We start from the raw sequence: 19,529 nt of genomic DNA on the forward strand, positions 1-19,529 counted from the left end.
TGTTTTGTTTTTAAAGAAACACGAGGGGAACAAGCCAAAACTTCTCCTCCAGAGATGCCAAAAGAAAACAGGACTGAGAAAGAAAGAAAACCTAACATGCTCTTTTGAAGTGGGTTTAACGGTTGAGATGCTGTCTTAAGATGTTCCAAACATTAGAAACGGTTTACCCCTTCTCACAGGCCATTTTCTTTGGGGTGATGTAACAGTCTTGAAACTGGCAGTTTTTTTATTGGGTTGTTGTCGTTTTTTCCCCCTTAATACGTGCTTCTTTTCTTTCCCTTTCAATTCCTCCCCTATCACCTTCTGGATTTCTCCTACTTTTTCCCCCAGAGAGGGAGGGTCAGACATGTTTAAAGTCACCAGAACAGTTTTCTCTTCTTAGGAGGAGGAGGAGGAGGAGAAAGGGTGACGGGAGGAAAAAGACATGGAATATTTTACAAACCATGCTACCGGAAGCCGTGGTAGAACAAGGCATTCTCTGTTGTTGTGTTGTGTCTTCTTTAAGGACAAGAAGGGCTTATTGAACTCTCTAGTGAAGACTGAGAAAGGCGACGAGTAAGGGGTCCGATGGTGGAGTCTGCCAACGAGGAAGTGGGAAAGAGCTTATACCAACCTGTCACTACACTGGACAGGTCCAGCTCATCTAGGACAATCTGAGCCATCCCCATGAAGCACTTGTGGTCCATGCGACCATAATCTCCCCAGACAATCACCTAAAGGGAAAAAGGAGGACAAGCTGGATTACCAAGAGAATCCAAGAAAATCAGAAGACCTTCAGAGGGTTAGATAGAAAGCAGGAGACCATTACCAACATCCCATAATTAACCTTTGGGGTGCTTCTGTTTTTGGCTAACACCTTGGTTCTTAATACTATTATAAATCGTTAACAGCCTAGTCCTACTTCTGTTGACTCTAAACCAACCTTTCTTTGTGTTCCAGAACTTATTCCTAGATAAGGTAGGAGTGGCCTACTTTGCATCTCAAAGATAGTCCTTTAAACAAATTAGTATCAATCTCGCAGCCTTTAAAAAGTGAGTTTTGCATTTTGTCGATCATTTACTATCCTGGAAATGAGGAAATATATGCTCTTGCTTAACTGATGTAGATCCCAGTTTATACATTAGGAGATATTAAAATGCCTTTTGACTGGTAGTTCTAGGGGCTATTTAAAAATACCCAATGTTCTGAAATTACCCTGATGTGCTTCTTCCATTTAGTTAAACATCTGTGTGAACGCATCCACATAACCTCACCAAGTACAGTTAGTTGTAACATTTACCCCCTTATCAGTTTTTAGTCAGTATGCAAAACCAGAAGGATAATTAAAATTGGTAAATTGAGAAGCACCTTGGTTCTGGTATCTTTTTAATATTATCTTACAACTATCCAACAGTGGGACTATCTAGAATCTCGATAGAAAATCTAGAATCAGATCTGTAATTCTTGGCTTTCGCTAATTGAGATCCTGAAAAGGGGGAGATGGAAAATAGGGATATCATAAATTGCTCTTTCAACTAAAAATGAGTCAATACTTTTTAACTCCCATCCTTTAACAACTCATCACTTGCGGAAAGTTGCCTTTTATTTGTTTTATTTATTTAATAATCACTTTTGCATGGCCACTCATCTCACATAAGGTGACTCTCGGCACCCTACAACCAACCCTATGAAATCCCATAATAATCCCATCTCAAAATAAAAAAAATCTTGCTTACACCAAGATCTCAATTAAGATTTCAGGGAAATACTTCCTGATTCTCCATCAAACTATTATTGCCCTCTTCAGTATTGTGGAACCTGTGTTTTTCCATGTTTAGCACTGGACAATACTTCCCTTGATTTCTGGAAGATTTCCTTAGCAATATCTGAAAGGCCATTTGTTCCTCACTTTTTAACTTTCTGAATTCAACTTTGAATTCGGCATCTTTTTATCTAAATTGGGACTTCACTGAAAATTAGATTTTAAAGTCAATAGTTGAGGCAATTCCTAATAACCTTCTTCTTCAATTTCAAGTAACTTCATAGCATTCAAGCTCCCTACCGGGGCCTTCAGAACCTCTCATGGGAACTATACAAGGTCCCCAGCTGAAAGCAGCTAGGAAAGAGGTCTTCAAACTTAGCAACTTTAAGACTTGTGGACTTCATAAGCAGAGCTGGCTGGAGAATTCTGGGAGTTGAAGTCCACAAGTCTTAAAGTTGCCAAGTTTGAAGACCTCTGAGCTAGGATCTTAAGTCTAATGAGGACACCAGTGACAACCCAACAAGAATCCCTACTGTAGCCATACAGGTTGTCTACTTAATAGCTACCAGAATCACTTTCCCACAAAGGCCACAGAGAAACTGACTAGAATTTATATTGCACCTATATAGGTTGCATGTCTAAAACCTAGTAGGAGGTTCTCTCCCACGGGGTACCAGGGGACAGCTGTGAGGGCATCTCAGTAGGCCTGTGGCCAGGGGTGGCGTTCAAAAATTTCAGCAATGGGTTCTCTGCTCGGTTGCTGGGTGGGCATGGCCTAGTCGGCCTCCTGCACCATGGCGGAGGGGGGGGCGTTTTTGTCCTCCCCAGGCTCCTGAGGCTTTCCTCAAGTCTCTGGGAGGGCGAAAACTGCCTCCCCCCGGACTCCGGAGGTCTGAAATGGGCCCTTTTCCAGCCTTCCAGAACTTCCAGGAGGCCCGTTTTCCCCCCTCCCGGAGCCTTCGCACAGGCCCTGCGCTTACCTCGCACCCCCAACAGGCCACGTGGAGACTCCTGGGAGGGGAGGGGTGAGTGAGAGGGGTGAGGGTAGGGAGGGCGGGGCCAGCCAGGGGTGGAATTTGGAGGTTCTCCGAACCAGCCACAGCGTTAGCTACAGGTAACCCAGCCAAACCTGTAGCAGCCCACCCCTTCCTGTGGCTGAATTATGGATCTAAAACGCATATGGGCAGAAGGAGGGTCTTCTTACCCTTCAAAGAGGAGGAAAGCATTCACCTGTAGCATTTTGCCCTGAGGGCCCTCATCAAACAGAAGGGCCTGCTGGTAGAGCGGGTCATAGTTCTTCTTGACGGTCTTTGTTTTCTTCTTGGCCAAGCAAGCCCCGTTTTCCAGCAGATACACTTTAACATACGTAGCTGTGTCGGCAGAGAGAGGGGGGGAGGGAAAGAGAAGCAGGGAGCTTAATAATAGCTGGGATGTTTTCAACGTTCTACCAGATGCATCCGTAGAAGTATAGTTGCGCATTCGTGCGGGCAACGGCAAAGATGCTTTACCAAGAAAGGGAAAAAAACGGTAGCTCAGGATTGAAGTGAGGCGTCTCCTTTCAGCTGTGAGCTGCAGGCTTGGTGCTTTCTGAGCTTGGTTGTCTCCTTGCAGATGTGTCGTTGTTTGACTAGATAACATCGTAAGTGCTACGGTAGTTACTGAAGATGTTATCTAATTTGGGAAATGAAACGTACGCAAGAAAACAACCAAGCTGAGAGAGCACCAAGCTTTCATTCTTGCAATAGCATTTTTGGCTGGCAAAACCCTCTACAGCAGGGGTGTCCAAACCTGGGAACTTTAAGACTTGTGGACTTCAACTCCCAGAATTCCCCAGCCAGCCATGGGAGTTGAAGTCCACAAGTCTTAAAGTTCCCAAGTTTGGACACCCCTGCTCTACAGGTATTCGTCAACATTTTTCCCCCCAATGCTTTTTATTGAGCAATTTTCTTCGTTTTATATCACGATTTTCATCTTTACAGCCTCTTCAGTATCAGTATATCTCATATGTACATACAGGTTGTTTTCTTCCCTTTTTCTATACATATTCCTTTATAACTACCAACTAAAAATTAGCAACATATGCTGATCTACCCACTGTACAGCTATTATTGTTATACAGGCATATACATTACATTTTTATCATATCTTATCATACTTCAACATTCTTAATCTTTCCTTCTATTTTCTCTTTTCTCTAACTACCATATTTTTGGAGTATAAGATGCTCCCAAGTATAAGATGCACCTAGCTTTTGGGGAGGAAAACAAGGGGGGGGGGAATCTTCCTCTGCCTCCCAGCAATTTGCCTCCTTGCAACAAACAGCAAACAGTACAGACAATATGCACTGTTTCAGTGACGTGCGGTGAGGTTTATGACTGGTGAGGCACTGACACAGTGCTGGGTTTCAAATATTTTTAGACTTGTGGACTTCAACTCCCAGAATTCCACAGCCAGGCATGCTCAGTTCCAATTTAAAGCGACAGCATTTGTTTTTCTCCTTTGCTCCTTCTTTCTTTTTCTTTTTCTTCTCCTTCCCCTCCTTCCTCCCTCTCTCCCTTCCTCCCACTCTCTCAAACACACACACACACACACACACACACACACACACACACACAGAAGTTGGATTGGACTATCTCTCCTACCTCTTCCCTCTCTCACTCACTCTCAAACAAACCCCCCCACACACAAAAGTTGGATTGGATATCTTTTCCAGTGGCTTGAAAGCAGCTCCTCTGCCATCCCCCCCATTCCCCTGCTGCCTTTCCCAAACACCTCCACCATTGCAAATGCAGCCTGCTGTCTGGGTGGGAAATGCCTGGAACACAATAAAGCCCACCCACCACCTCCTGCTGGCAGGCTGGGGTGAGAGGAGAGGCAGAGAAGCCGGAGGGGAGCCGATCTGAGCCTTCCAAAAGAAAGAGGCTGGGGGGAAGTGTGTGTACTACAGCATGGCTCTTTGCCTGGCTTCCTGCCTCCTCCTGTGGTCTCCTCAGTGCTCGCTTGTGCTCTCCCTCCCCAAGTGTAGTTTGATTGCAGGCGGAGCCATGTTGCCTTTTCAAACTTGTAATCAGTGAAGCTGGGCTAGATTTTTATATAGTTTTATCCAGCTGTGTGTGTGAGAGAGAGAAATGAATGGGGGCCTGGGGAGGAAGTCACTACACTTGGGGAGGGAGAGCACCAGTGAGGAGACCACAGGAGGAGGCAGGAAACCAGGCAAAGAGCCATGCTGTAGCACACACACTGGCCCCACAACGTGGCTCTGCCTGCAATCAAACTACTCTTGGGGAGGGAGAGCACAAGCGAGCCAGGGTCCTTCCCTCCAGCCTTTGCCCAAAGCCCTGCACAGCACCAGGAGGATGAAGTTTGAATTCCTCCCCCTCCCTCCAACCCACATGTACCTTTTCCAGCTTTTTTTAACAGTTAAGCAGAGTCATCCACGGTGAGGCAGTAACTAGCTCAGCTTTTTCCTTTTACTTTTTTTTTATGATGAGAGTGGTGAGGCTCTGCCTCACTTGCCTCACCTGACTGCACGTCACTGCACTGTTTGTAGTGTTACATTTCAGACTATACTTGTACAGATGCTGTTAAAACTGATGTGCTTTCTGGAAGTATACATTATTCTCTGCTATTTAAAAGAAGATACAATAGCACTGGGCCTCTTCAGATCAAGCATTTATTGTAAAAAGCTTTTTCATTTTGTTAAGCTGTCTAGAACAATAATAAAGCAGTCTTTAAATAATAAGTCTAATAATTTGAACATTCTATAGGCATTTATAGTTATTGACTTACCTCCTTGCAGCAAACAGCAAACAGACAGATTAGCACAAGAAAAAAAAATTGCATCTGCCTCCCAGCAATTTCCCCCGTGGAGCAAACAGCAAGTTTCACTTTCAGCTTGGGCCTCTTGATCATCAGCTGTTTCAGGCTACAGGGATTGCCATATAGCCTATTGCAGCCTCTGCAAGCCCCATTTTCCCCATTTGTTGCAAGGAAGTAAATTGCTGGGAGGCAGAGGCCAAAGGGTTGGGGCTGGTGGGTGGGTGGGGCTACATTCAGTGTATAAGATGCACCCAAATTTTCATCCTCTTTTAGGGGGGAAAAGGTGTGTCTTATACTCCGAAAAATACGGTAGTTGTACCATATGTTCCAAATCGAATAATAATCAGTTTCTCCTCTTATCTTTTATCAGCTATTCCTCAACTTATAACGGTGCTTAGCAACCATTCTAAGTTACACAGACCCAGTTTCAAAATTCTGATGTTGGGACTGCCTTGCAGTCCTTTTGACCTCACTTGGGGTACTTGGCCATTTGCAGCACCCCTTGGTCACATGACTGTGATTTGCAATGATTTCACCAGAAATTGGTCTTTACTTCTGGTTTCTGGCAAAAAAAAAAGATGCCCCGTAATTGCTTAATGACCATGGTGATGCTTAATGACCACTGCAAAAAAGGTCATAAAATTGGGCTTGGTAACATGGTGACCCATTTTACGACAGTCCTGATTTATAATTGTAATGACTAGATTCAATTACGGTTATATCTCAAGGACTACCTGCCTGTGCCCAGAAACTCAAATCAAATTTATTGGATTTAAGAGTAAGTTCTCAGTCCTAGCCTAGGCTACAGATATTTTATTAATAAAATATGTGATTAAATATATTTTAATGCAATTACCTCTTATATTAAATGCCGAGTTAACCCAGTAACCGGATTCAATATAATATAGATATACCGATAGCTATATATGGGGCTTCAACCCAGTAAACAGGAATACAACGGTTAAGTGGGTACACAAAGATGCAAACATTTCTGATTTATTGTAGAAAAGCCTGCAAATCGTTAGGAAAGGATTTCAGTTACTTCTGTGTGTTAAAATGGGAACTCTGTTTATATCCAGGAGTTCGATTCTGAGCGGCTCAAAGTTGACTCAGCCTTCCATCCTTCCGAGGTCAGTAAAATGAGAAGCCAGATTATTGGAGTCTCTGTAAGATGCTTAGAGAGGGGCTGTTAAGCACTGTGAAGCGGTATATAAGTTTAAGTGCTATTGCTATTGCACAGTGGTGGGATTCAAAAAAATTTAGTACCTGTTCTGTGGGCATCGCTTGGTGGGCGTGGTGTGGCTTGGGCATGGCGGGGGAAGGATACTGCAAAATCCCCATTTCCTCCTGATCAGCTGGGAGTCAGGAGGCAGAGAATAGATGGGGGCAGGGACCAGTCAGAGGTGATATTTACTGGTTCTCCCAACTACTCAAAATTTCCGCTACCGGTTCTCCAGAATCAGTCAGAACCTGCTGAATGCCACTTCAGCTATTGCGATCTTCAAATCTTCAACTTACTTTGCCAGTTTCTCCTGCCTGCACTGTGTAAAGGACTAGAAGTGAGTCTCTCTTGGCACGGAAGGAATTTTCAATCTACTCCTAACCCAGTTAGTTTTTTAAAAGTTTGACTTGACTTCAAAACATCTTAATTTGCTTAGATCCTTTCTAGGTCAATTGGGTGAATGTACATCTGTAGTATTTTAAAGAACAGACACAAACCAGACGACCGACTTTCCAGTAAATACCAAGAATTGTTCCAGGCAGCTTTTCACCTTATCTCTATTCAGTCTTATCCGGGAAGGAATTAATTACTTACAAGGAAAAGATTTGGCTGCTAGTTTGGGCGTGAGATCTCGGGCTTCTATCACTTCCACTTCTAGCTGTCCATTCCGGTCAATCATCGCAATGTGGACATCACCTAGGAAGCAGCAGTAAAGTCAGCATGGACACAACTCAAGAGCTTTGTGCTACCCACATGTGATTATGCAAAAAGAAGAAGAAGAAGAAGAAGAAGAAGAAGAAGAAGAAGAAGAAGAAGAAGAAGAAGAAGAAGAAGAAGAAGAAGAAGAAGAAGAAGAAGAAAAAACAGCATGAAGGGAGGAGAAAGTATCCTTTATATTTTTAGAAATCCAAAACAGTTGGTGTGCATCCATCTTTAATAAGCTGTTTGATTAATATTATCGCCATGAGAAAAAGTTCTTTCAAAATTCAGTGGGATTTTTTTGATATAATGAAGGATAGCCTTTTGTCCTTCACACCAACGTCTTGCCCCATTTTCATGTGTGACTGTGGTGTCTTGGCTCATCTTAATGTTTTGTGGTAGATCTACAGTATATTAGGAAACCTTTTTAGGTTATTGAAACCATGGAATTGTGACGGAGATGTTAGGGTTCTTCAAATATTGCTGAATCGTACCTTCCAGGAAATCTAAGGAACATGGCCAAGGGTAAGAAAAATGGAAAGCCTATAAATTTAACCCATAAATAGAAATAAATAAATATTCAGTAGCACCTGGGGAATCACAGATTCTTTATCCATAAGTTTTTACCAAAATGAATTACACTGTCCTTAAACCAGTGGTTCTCAATTATTTTCTGTCATGCCCCCCCTAGGAAGAAGAAAACATTTCGCGCCCCCCGCGCGACTGTAAATAGTATCATTTGTCTATAAAATTGTTATAAGTACACCTCTGCATAACACTGTATCCTTGTCAATCCATGATGGATCCCAATAAGGACGGTTACCCCTTGCAATGATGTCCAGCCACCAAACTCCCATATTTTGCGAAGTGGATAATGGACTACAAAGAGAAAATATGGTTTTAGGGCTTGAAAGCTACGCAGAAGAAAGGAAGGCCAACCCATCAAAAGGATGGAGAGCTGAAGAAGGATTATTACAATATCCCTGGAAATACTACCACCTTATTGGAGCTCATAGGCTGCTTGTAGTAGATTCTTGGCAGAGCTGAGATGGAGGTGGAACATCCACTTTTCTGGATGTTGATTTTTCAGTGGCTGTGAAATGGAGGGATCTTGTGCCCATGGCATCCACTCTGGGAAGCCACTCCCTCTCAACCTGACTCACCTCACAGGGTTGTTGTAGGGAAAATAAGCTGAACAAGGAGCACTAGATGTATTATGTTCCAGCAGGGGGCTGGACTAGAAGACCTCAAAGGTCCCTTTCTCTTACCTTTCTGTCTCCTTCCCCCACCCTACCCTATTCCAACAAAAACATTATAAAAATATTTATTTCCCATTTCTTGCCAGCCCTAGCAAAGAGGTTGGCCTTTCCTAATGGCCTCCTCTCCAAGCCCTCCTTGGCCCAGCTTCCCCGCAGCCCACAAAGCTTCCCGGTTTGGGTGTGGGGGGCAAGGGAAATCCCAATGCGGCAGCCGCGATGTTCCGGACGGAGCGATTCCTGGGTTTGTATTTGCGAGCTCCGAAGCGAGCGCTCCTCCGGGGCGGAGGCAGGCAGGCAAGCAGGCGGGGCATGCGCTGGGGCGGCTCGGCCACCGGGCGTGGCCAAAGCGGTCCCCGAGAGGCTTGTTTGCTCGGCCAGCAGGGCGGAGGCGGAGGGGCGGACCCCCGTTTCCCGGCGGCTTTCGTGCTCTCCCCCCGACCCGGCGAGGAAGAGGAGCCGATGGGACCCGCCGTTGCCGCCTTCGCCGCCAGTTAGCTCAGAGGAGACGCGAGCAAGGCCACAAAGACCTCTTTGTGCACCGGCGGCCGCGGCCCCCTCGTTTGCACCCAGATGGAAAGGGAGCCTTTGCGCCCCCCTTTACGGAGCCTCGCGCCCCCCCTGGGGGGCGTGCCCCACTATTTGAGAACCGCTGCCTTAAACCAACATGGAAAATTAATTACAACTTACCTTGATCCATTCACATAGAAGGATGAATCAAAAATAGTCCTAGAATATTGGGCATATCATGAAGCAACTTTAACAACCTGAGTCCCACTCCCCTTCTAAAAATTTGCAATGGTCAAACGTGACTCATGTCAAATTTATTCAATTAGGTAGGAAGATTTTCAAGGACTTATTGCTATACAGGTTCTATTATGACTTATAGTCTTCATGGGCACGAATTTCATGCAATACTTGGGGATTTGCTACAAAAATGTATAGTAGGAACAAGTGTTTCTCAACCATGGCAGATGAAGATGTCTGACTTCAACTTCCAGAATTCCCCAGCCAGCTAACATCAGGAATCATGCTTACATTGAAGAAGATTTTATTAAGTAAATCACAATTAAAGGTAAAAGGTAAAGGTTCCCCTTGCACATATGTGGTAATTGTCACTGACTCTAGGGGGCAGTGCTCATCTCTGTTTCTAAGCCGAAGAGCCAGCGCTGTCCGAAGATGTCTCCATGGTCATGTGGTCGGCATGGCTAAACACGGAAGGTGCACAGAATGCTGTTACCTTCCCACCAAAGGTGGTTCCTATTTTTCTACTTTCATTTTTACATGCTTTCGAACTGCTAGGTTGGCAGAAGCTGGGACAAGTAACGGAAGCTCACTCCATTACACAGTGCTAGGGATTTGAAGCACTGACCATTCTGATCAACAAGCTCAGTGTCTTAGCCACTGAGCCACCACTGTCCCACTAAAATCACAATTACATAGATTCAAAAAAAACCACTCAGCCATAAACCATGATTTGTAAACTACAGGGGCAAAACACAATTTAAGGCCCTGTGTGGGGGTGGGGTGGGTGGGGTGAGGGTGTGGGGGTGCACACTACACAGTCCCTCACAAAACATGAACCCAGGGAGACTGTTAATTAAGAAAGATCCAGTTGAGATCCTCCTCCTCCTCCAACAAGTGACCCTGAACCTCAAAGGAGCTGAGATGGTCACCAAAGGTTCACTCACCCATTGGTGGAGTAGCCAGTGTTTGTCGCCCTACAATTTGCGCTGGTCCCAGACCATCTAGGAAGTCACTGAACTGGCTTTCAACTCCCAGCTTGGTTGTGGGGAAAATAAATCTGAAGGAAAGGGTGAGAAAGACAGTGTGTGAGAAAACGAAGACACAGCCTGAAAGAACATGCAGAAAAGAGACACATCCTTCTCCACCTCACATTTTGTCCCAGAGCATTCTTCCTGCCTTCACATGAGAAGGGCCAATAAAGCACCTGAAAGACATTTCAGGTTTTTTTTTGGGGGGGGGGGAGGGCTATCAGCTAATATTAGCAGGACATTTTCCTTTAAAAAAAATTGAACACTTGATTTTGTATTCTCTGTGCAACGTCTACTCTTTACTCAATGGTTACATTAACCAACAGCAGGACTTACGTGCCATCAGAGCTGTTGCTGTTAGTACTTCCATCGGTTGACTCCCGACTGCCTTGACGGGTGACCCTGTTTCTCATCTCCACGGCAATCCCAGTTTCGGTGCTGCGACGGATATTACTTCGAAGTTTCTTTAAGCCACCATCTGGGGAGAGGGGAGAGAGAAATCACATAAATAAAGGGTGAGGCAGTCCATGGACATCATCTCACAGCCAGGAAAGGAAAGGACTTGTTCTACAATACATCCGGGGAGAGCCATGCTGATCCTGGTTTGTTTCTTTCCTGCTTACCCCTGGCCTTTGGATGGATACAAAGGGTTGCACTCTTTTGCGTTTCCCACTGAAAGTAAGCCCTTTTGAGTGAAGCAGAAATACTGATTTTCCTCCCCTCCTCCTTCTCTCTTTGGACAGCCATCAAAGATTGAATCTAAACAGTTGCCCTGGGCAGTTATGTCTGCTTTAGGATTAGCACCCATAGATGGTGTTATTGGGTAACTGCAAAGCCCGTGTCCCAGTAAGGGACAACTCCAGAAGTCTTCTGTTTGCAAGCAAACAACAAAGCAAGGATGAGTAGACACCACCACATGTTTTTACCTCTGGGAGGCTGAGCAGATTAGACCCAGAAGGAGAGAAAAGCAAATACTGTGACAGAAACAGTGGCGAGCTGGGGGAATGGCTGCCCCTGGGAGCGGGACCCATAGAAACATCTCACCCCTGGGCTTCCCAAATCCAGGGACCAGCGCTGATGATCTCTGCAGGCTTCCATATAAACTTTTTAAAAATGTTTTCGCTCCTGATCTGATGAAATACTTGTATGCAGTTGGTTTTTGTGTCAGGGTTCCAAATAGCATCCAAAATTAAATCAGAGTCCGAGGCAAAGGATTCCTCAAAGTTCCAATTTATTAAGAGAGCCATGTTGGCACATCTGGGAAAACCAGAATCTGAAAGCTTCCCGGTTTTCCCCACCCAGTTGAAAGTTCAAGATCTTGCCCCCACACCCACAAGTCCATCCCATGGTCCAATCTCCCACTGCCATGCTGGCATTTTCACCCATCTAGTTCCAGATGCAGAGGTGCAAAGACAAAGGGTGACCTTGGCTTTCTAGAAAGAAATTTGTTATGGCTACATATCATCTAACTCCTTACAATCCCCACCTCCCATTTTCCCACAATAGCAATAATAAATAATAATAAATAAATATTTATTTCTTAGCCGCACCCTCTCCCGAAGGACTCGGGGCAGCGTACAATAAAACATATGAAATAAATATGTAGACAAGACAAACATATAACAGAGACATATACCGAGACATACACAAGGAGGAGGTCGGCTAATGAATAAAAAACAATTAGAATACAGTGTTTAAAAAACCCCTAAATAATTAAAAGTAATTAAAATACCCAAATAAAAACCCGTCAGGAGCGATATAGTTAGATCAAAGTTGAGCCAGGCCAGCTACTTGGAATAGGTGGATCTTAAGCTTAATACGAAAGGAGCGGAGGTCAGAGGTATTCCTAATATCCGGAGGGAGGTCATTCCACAGGGCTGGGCCCGCCACAGAGAAGGCTCTACTCCTAGGCGCCGCCCCCCGACACTGTCTAATGGACGGCACCTGGAGGAGGCCCTCTCTGTGCGAGCGGATTGGTCGCAGGGATGTATGGGGCAGGATACGATCCTGCAAGTAACTAGGTCCTGAGCCATGGAGCGCTTTAAAGATTGTTATCAAAACCTTGAAACGCACCCGATAGACCACAGGAAGCCAGTGCAGCTCGCGCAGGAACGGTGTCACATGGGAGTACCTAGTACTCCCCATAATTACCCGCGCGGCTGCGTTCTGGACCAACTGTAGCCTCCGGGTGCATTTCAAGGGAAGCCCCATGTAGAGAGCGTTACAGTAGTCCAAGCGAGACGTCACCAGCGCATGAGTGACTGTGCGTAAGGCGTCCCGGTCCAGTAGGGGGCGCAATTGGCGCACCAGGCGAACCTGGTGGAACGCACCCCTTGCCACGGCTGTCACATGGTCATCCATGGACAGCCGGGCATCCAGGAGGACGCCCAAATTGTGCGCCCGCTCCACGGGGGCAAGTTGAATGCCCCCGATGGCCAATGATGGAATTAGTTGGCTGAACCGGGGAGCTGGTACCCACAGCCACTCCGTCTTGGAGGGGTTGAGCTTGAGTCGGTTGTCATCCATCCAGATCCGTACGGCTTCCACACACCGGGACATCACTTCGATGGCCTCGTTGGGGTGGTTCGGGGTGGAAAAGTACAGCTGAGTATCATCAGCGTACAGATGGTATCCCACCCCGAAACCATGGATGATCTCACCCAGCGGCTTCATATATGTGTTGAACAGGAGTGGCGAGAGGACTGACCCCTGTGGTACCCCACAAGTAAGGGGGCGTAGGGTCGACCTCTCTTCTCCTGCCAACACACGCTGCGTCCGACCAGAAAGGTAGGAGCCAAACCACTGCAAAACGGTGCCCCGGACCCCCAACCCCTCCAGCCAGCGCAGCAGGATACCATGGTCGATGGTATCAAAAGCCGCCAAGAGGTCTAATAGGACCAGGATAGAGGAACAACCTCTATCTCTGGCCCTCCAGAGATCATCCACCAATGCGACCAAGGCCGTCTCCGTGCTGTGACCGGGGCGGAAGCCGGACTGGTGCGGGTCTAGATAATCATTTTCCTCCAGATGTCGTGGAAACTGGTAGGCCACCACACTCTCTACAACCTTCGCCAAAAAGGGAAGGTTGGAGGCAGGACGATAATTGGCCAGCTCCGAAGGGTCCAGGGAAGGCTTCTTGAGCAAGGGTCTCACCACCGCCTCTTTCAAGGCGGCCGGGAGAGACCCCTCGCTCAGCGAAGCATTCACTAGGCCCAGGAGCCAGTCTCGTGTAACCTCCCAGGATGCCAGTACAAGCCAGGAGGGGCACGGGTCCAATAAACATGTGGTGGGTCGCAGTCGTCCACGCATTCTGTCCAAATCCTCGATGGCAACCAAGTCAAACTCCTCCCAGATCGATTCCTCAAGACTCGCCATGGACGTCTCCATTGTACCACTGACAGGGACCCAATCCCTCCGGATTTGAGCGATTTTATCCTGCAGATATTTACCAAATTCCTCTGCCCTGCCCTGTAGAGGGGCCTCCCGCGGCCTCTGAAACAAGAGGGAGCGGGACACCCGAAACAGGGCGGCAGGGCGGTTCTCCGCGGATGCAATGAGAGTGGCACAATATTGGCGTTTGGCCACTCTCAATGCCACAAGGTACGTCCTTAAATGGGCTCGTGCCTGTGTTCGATCAAATTCGGAGCGAGAGGATCTCCAACGACTCTCTAGACGTCTCTTGCGGCATTTCATCACCCTTAGCTCCTCGGTAAACCAAGGGGCCGGGGTGGATCGTTGCTGCCGGAGAGGCCGCAAAGGCGCCACCCGGTTCAAGGCCCCGGTAGTCGCATTATTCCACGCGACCACCAGGTCCTCTACCCGGGGGCGGGTCAAGGTTACAGGAGGTGGCCCAAGCTCCGTCTGGAACCTATCAGGTTCCATCAGGCGCCTGGGGCGGAACCATCTGGTACTTTCCGGTTCCGCTTCCCCGCAGCGGGAGGTAGCACCAGGGAAGTCAAGATGAAGGAGTGAGTGATCTGACCATGACAGGGGAGTGATGGTTAAGTCCCCTCCTCCCAGATCACTCAGCCACTGGCCAGAGACAAAAACAAGGTCCAGAGTGTGTCCTCCCTCATGTGTCGGGCCCTGAATCATTTGAGTCAGGTCCATGGCTGTCATGGAAGCCATGAACTCCCGAACCCCCTCTGATGCTTCTCCCATCGATGGCAGGTTAAAATCCCCCATCACTAAAAGTTTGGGGGTCTCAACCGCCACCGATGCGATCAGCTCGAGGAGTTCGGGCAGGGCCGCTGATGTATAGCGAGGAGCCAGGTATACTATCAGCAGGCCCAACTGTCTCCCAGGCCCCCATTTCACAACAAGGGATTCACATCCGGACGTCTGTGGCACAGTAGACTCCCTCGGCTCTAAGTCCTCCCGAATAATTGCTGCCACCCCACCGCCCCTTCCCTGGGCCCGGGGCTGGTGAAATGCTCGGTAGCCTGGTGGGCACATTTCCACGAGGGGAAGACCTCCCTCGTGGCCCAACCAGGTCTCCGTTATTCCCGCGAGGTCCGGCTCCCCCTCTAAAATTAGATCGTGAATGAGGGGGGCCTTGTTAACAACGGACCTCGCATTGCATAACAACAGCCTCAGGCCCTGGGGCTTGACCACCTAGAACGCGGGGGTTGGTACAAGCGACCGGGTGTAACCAGCAACCACGGTCTCCCAACCGACTATAAGTTCTTAATCTGTCCTCATATCTGCCCCTCCCTGCGACCGTTGGAATTAAAAAGCCCTGTATAGGAATGATATCCTCCCCCTCCTCCTCCCTTCCACTCCTTCTGCTCGCGACCACACCTGGAGGCACGGCTCTCACATCGCTCCTGATCTGACCCACCCGCCCCACAACCCCTGAACCCCCACCCCTACAAATTTTTTAAAAACAACTAACTAAAAACCCCCTAAGTCTCCGCTTCCTCCACCTCTCGGGATTAATAAATCCGTCATCAAGATGGGCCCTCGAAAGGGCGGAGGGCCACACCTGCGAGAGGGGGGACTCTCGCAGTAGGATCAGGTCTGACCTTAAATACATAGAGTGTTAAAAGAGTTCGTCGTCGGGGCTTAGGGTCTATGCTGGAGATGTCATAATCCAGTAAAAATTTGAAAAGCATGGTTGCAGCAAAACAGAATAGTCCAGTCATTAGTCTTAGATGGGGGGGTGATGGTGATAGGTTGGTTAGATGACAATCAAGAGGTGAGGGCGGTGGGTGGTAGGTGGTGGATGGCAAGGGGTAGTTGGACTGTAGTTGGCAATAGGCGAGGGGCAGATGGTCAATCAGCAGTAAATCATATAGGGTAGGAAGGAGTCCTCTAGGGCTCACGCAGATGGAATCCGGGGCAGTTGTTAATAAATAGTCAGCAGGGGGGGTAGGTGGGGTGCAGTCAGAGTGCACGATGATAAGGGCCTCCTGGCAATCCACCAACAAGGCTCCCCCCCCCCCCGGTCTCTATACAGCCTCCTGAATCGTAGTCCTACTCCTACCAGGTCCTCGGCTTTTAATCCTGCCTTGGCCTGCAGCTGCGAATTTGCCCCCCAAACCACCATTCCAGGCCCCAACGCCGCTCCCATCGGCCTCCAGCTTCTTTCTCGGCCTACCCATCCAGTCTTTGCCGGCCTCAAAGGACCCGGCCGGTCTCCAATCCTCTCAAATTCGGCCAACATGGTTTTTAAGCCTTTTCAAACCTCTCACAGCTACCTCTCACAACACGCTGCAAGCCGAGGGATTTGGCGTCCGGCGCTTCCAGCCTTCGCCACCTCAATCCATGGTCCCAGATGGTCCTAGGTCACCAGCCTCCAACCTGAAGTCCAAATTCGGCATCGCTGGTATCGGCGCGCCTCCGCACACTCCGTCCGCCATTTCGAGGCCGTCTGCCTCTCCTTCAATCGGCTCCAAACACAGACGGCCTCTCTGCGGCTTCTCAGGGCGCCGCCTCCCATCAGCTGCATTCCCAGTTCGTTCCTCACATTCCTCACGTTCCTCATGCTTTTTCCAAACACCCAGCTACCCTGGAGGACCCATTCAGGTCATAAAAGAAACCAGGGTAGCTGTTTACTGGGGACCCGGTCCCCATGCTGGAAAAGGGGACCGGCAGCACTCCTAATTCCCTGGAAAGAGCCCCGCGGATCTACGGAGCTCTAGCGGCAGACCGCCATTCCTCCTGAAGCTCCTCCTCCTGCAAATGCATAGTAGAATAATAGAAAGGGTGGCAGGCTAAAGATCCAAAAGAAAAGATGGCTGCAGGCCTGACATTCTGTTTGTGATTTATGGTTTGGTTTGGCTAGGCTCCCACCACTTCAGTGAAATAGAAATACAATAGGTACATAAGTCAGCCAGGATATTTAGAATAAAGAACATACAACAATAGGGTTGGAAGGGACCTTGGAGATCTTTTAGTCCAACCCCAAATGGCTGTCCAGTCTCTTGAAAACCTCCGGTGATGGGAGTACCCACCAATTCTGGAGGGAAGCCATTCCTCTGACATGCAACTTATCCTCAATTATAGGTTGAATCTTTCTTTAATGACCTTCATCCCATTATTTCTTGTCCTGACCTCAGGTCCTTTGGAGAATAGGTCAAACCTCTTACGTTTGTGACAGGCCCTCAAATATTGGAAGACAGCTATCACTGTTAGTCTTCTCATCCTATCCTATCCTCCCACTTATGACTGCAGGACTGTAATGTTGTTGCTTGTATCCTTATGATTTTTTATTGATATTGATTGTTTCCTGATTGCTTATTTGTACCCCATGACTATCATTAAGTGTTGCACCTTATGATTCTTGATGAATGCATCTTGTCTTTTTATGTCCCCTGAGAGCATCTGCACCAAAGACAAATTCCTTGTGTGTCCAATCACATTCGGCTGATAAAGAATTATATTCTATGTCACCCCTAGTCCTTCTCTGCCTTAGGCTAGACATATCTAGTTCCCTCTATCATTCACCCTATGATTTAGCCTCCAGATCTGTTGAGATGCTAGAAAGAGTACAGACAAGATGATAAATCTTTGCTGCTTTTGCCTGTATGCTTTCTAGCACAGAAGGTTTCTCAACATTTAGTCAGTCAATCAGTTGGTTGCAAATACATTGGGGGACCTACATTCTAGAACAAAGTTTCAAATAACCCCTGTCTGATTATTCTGCAGGCCATAGGATCAGGTTTTGTGATTCACATGACAAGCTCACCCAGGTTACTTACAACCCTAACAGTTTTATTTGGACAATATACTAAGTTTGATTAGTTTTCACCTTGATTAGTGCTTTTTTGGAGTTTAGAATATTGCATGAATGGTTACCATTTGGACTTGGTATTAATCATAGCAACGTTATAGTTGCTGTTGATTCAGAAGTCCTCCGACTCTAGAAAAAAATCCAACTTTGTCTCTCCATGAAGATGCACTCCTGGGAATCCCCTCTCTCTTGGTAGATGGCCAGGAAAGCTTTACTCCAGTAATGGCGAACCTTTTCGGCACCAAGTGGCCAAACCGGAAAATGTGTGCATGTGCACGTCGGAATGCCAGAAACCCGAAGACCAGCTGGCTGGTGTACATGTGCACCAGCCAGCTGGTCTTCAGGTTTCTGGCATGCGTATGCGCACCGGCCAGTGGATCTTCGCGCATGCCAGAGCATCAGAAACTTGAAGACCAACTGCATGTCTATTTTTTGGCTGTTTTTGAGGGCGTTTTCTGGTGCTCCAGCTCATGGGAAGAGCAGCTGGCGAGGGCGCATGTGCATGCTGGAAACCAGAAGAGTGGCTGGCAATGGTGGGCGTGCCCACAGAGAAGGCTCTGCGTGTCACCTCTGACACGCCTGCCATAGTCTTGTCATCATGGCTTTAGTCTGATTTCGGCTAATGTTTCAGGTGTTTCCTGGAACAGGAGTCTTTATTCATGTTTATTCATATGCTTATCGCCTCACAACCAGGCTACTGAAATTGACTTTGCCTGGGCTGATTGTGAAGACCATTCAGAAGCCACAGCTGTCTGCATGGCAATAATTCAATCCTGATTTTGCCTCGTAACTCCACCTCTGAGAGTTTGCCAGCTGGCTTCCAGATGCAATTCAATGCATCGTCAGTGCCTTATTCTATGGCACGGATAGGATCTGTGAGACCATCTCTTCCACATAAACCATCTAGACATCTGAGAAGAACCAACAGAAAGACCTTACAGGTGTCTTTCCATCAGGAGTGATGATGACAGAGAGGCAAGAGGTGAGCCAGTTGTCATTTTAAGCCCAGAAAGTCATCAATCCAGGAACCAGGTAATGTGGATTGTATATTACAATTATCAGAGGGATACAATCAAGATAAAATGAGGTACTAATACCACTCTATAAAGCCCTAGTAAGACCACACCTGGAGTACAGCATCCAGTTTTGCTCACCACACTATAACAAAAGATGTTGAGACTCTAGAAAAAGTGCAGAGAAGAGCAACAAAGATGATTAGGGGACCGGAGACTAAAACATATGAAGAATGGTTGCAGGAACTGGGCATGGCTGGTCTAGTGAAGAGAAGGACCAGGGGAGACATGATAGCAGTCTTCCAATATTTGAGGGGCTGCCATAGAGAGGAGGGAGTCCAGCTATTTTCCAAGGCACCTGAAGGCCAGACAAGGAATAATGGATGGAAACTGATGAAGGAGAGATTCAACCTAGAAACAAGGAGGAACTTTCTGACAGTGAGAACAATCAACCCATGGAACAGAAGTTGCCTTTGGAAGTTGTGGGGGCTTCATCATTTGAGACTTTCAAGAAGAGATTGTACTGCCATTTGTCAGAAATGGTGTAAGATCTTTCTGCTTGAGCGGGGGTGGTGGGGTTGGACTAGATGACCTATAAGGTCCCTTCCAACTCTGTTCTGTTAACAATCTGTTTATAAGAGATGTTTGAAAAAAAGTACATCCTGACACTGTAAAGTGAACAGACTTTGCCATAAAAATAGCAATAGAAGTCAATCAACATTATGTTGCAGCTTGTGGTAAAGTAAAGTGCCACTTACTCAGTTTGCATA

General features: G+C 47.2%; 1 protein-coding gene across 3 annotated transcripts in view; it reads right to left on the reverse strand.

Moving 5' to 3' along the window:
• Window positions 1-62: 62 nt before the first annotated feature.
• LOC309397000 (regulating synaptic membrane exocytosis protein 3-like) overlaps window positions 63-19,529 on the reverse strand; it is an 86,940-nt gene continuing 67,473 nt past the window's right edge. For 2 of the 3 annotated variants that reach the window (XM_081962659.1, XM_081962660.1), the window contains exons 3-7: window positions 10,849-10,990; window positions 10,429-10,541; window positions 7,377-7,478; window positions 2,972-3,111; window positions 63-713 (exon numbers count right to left, since the gene is read on the reverse strand). In XM_081962659.1, coding sequence (XP_081818785.1) covers window positions 501-713; window positions 2,972-3,111; window positions 7,377-7,478; window positions 10,429-10,541; window positions 10,849-10,990 — 710 coding nt within the window. In that variant the 3' untranslated portion in view covers window positions 63-500. Of the gene's footprint in view, window positions 714-2,945; window positions 3,112-7,376; window positions 7,479-10,428; window positions 10,542-10,848; window positions 10,991-19,529 lie in introns of all 3 variants that reach the window. The other variant, XM_081962661.1, reaches the window with a different exon arrangement.

This window comes from Natrix helvetica, assembly GCF_964273705.1.
Source record: "Natrix helvetica genome assembly, chromosome: 9".
Lineage (NCBI taxonomy): Eukaryota > Metazoa > Chordata > Lepidosauria > Squamata > Natricidae > Natrix > Natrix helvetica.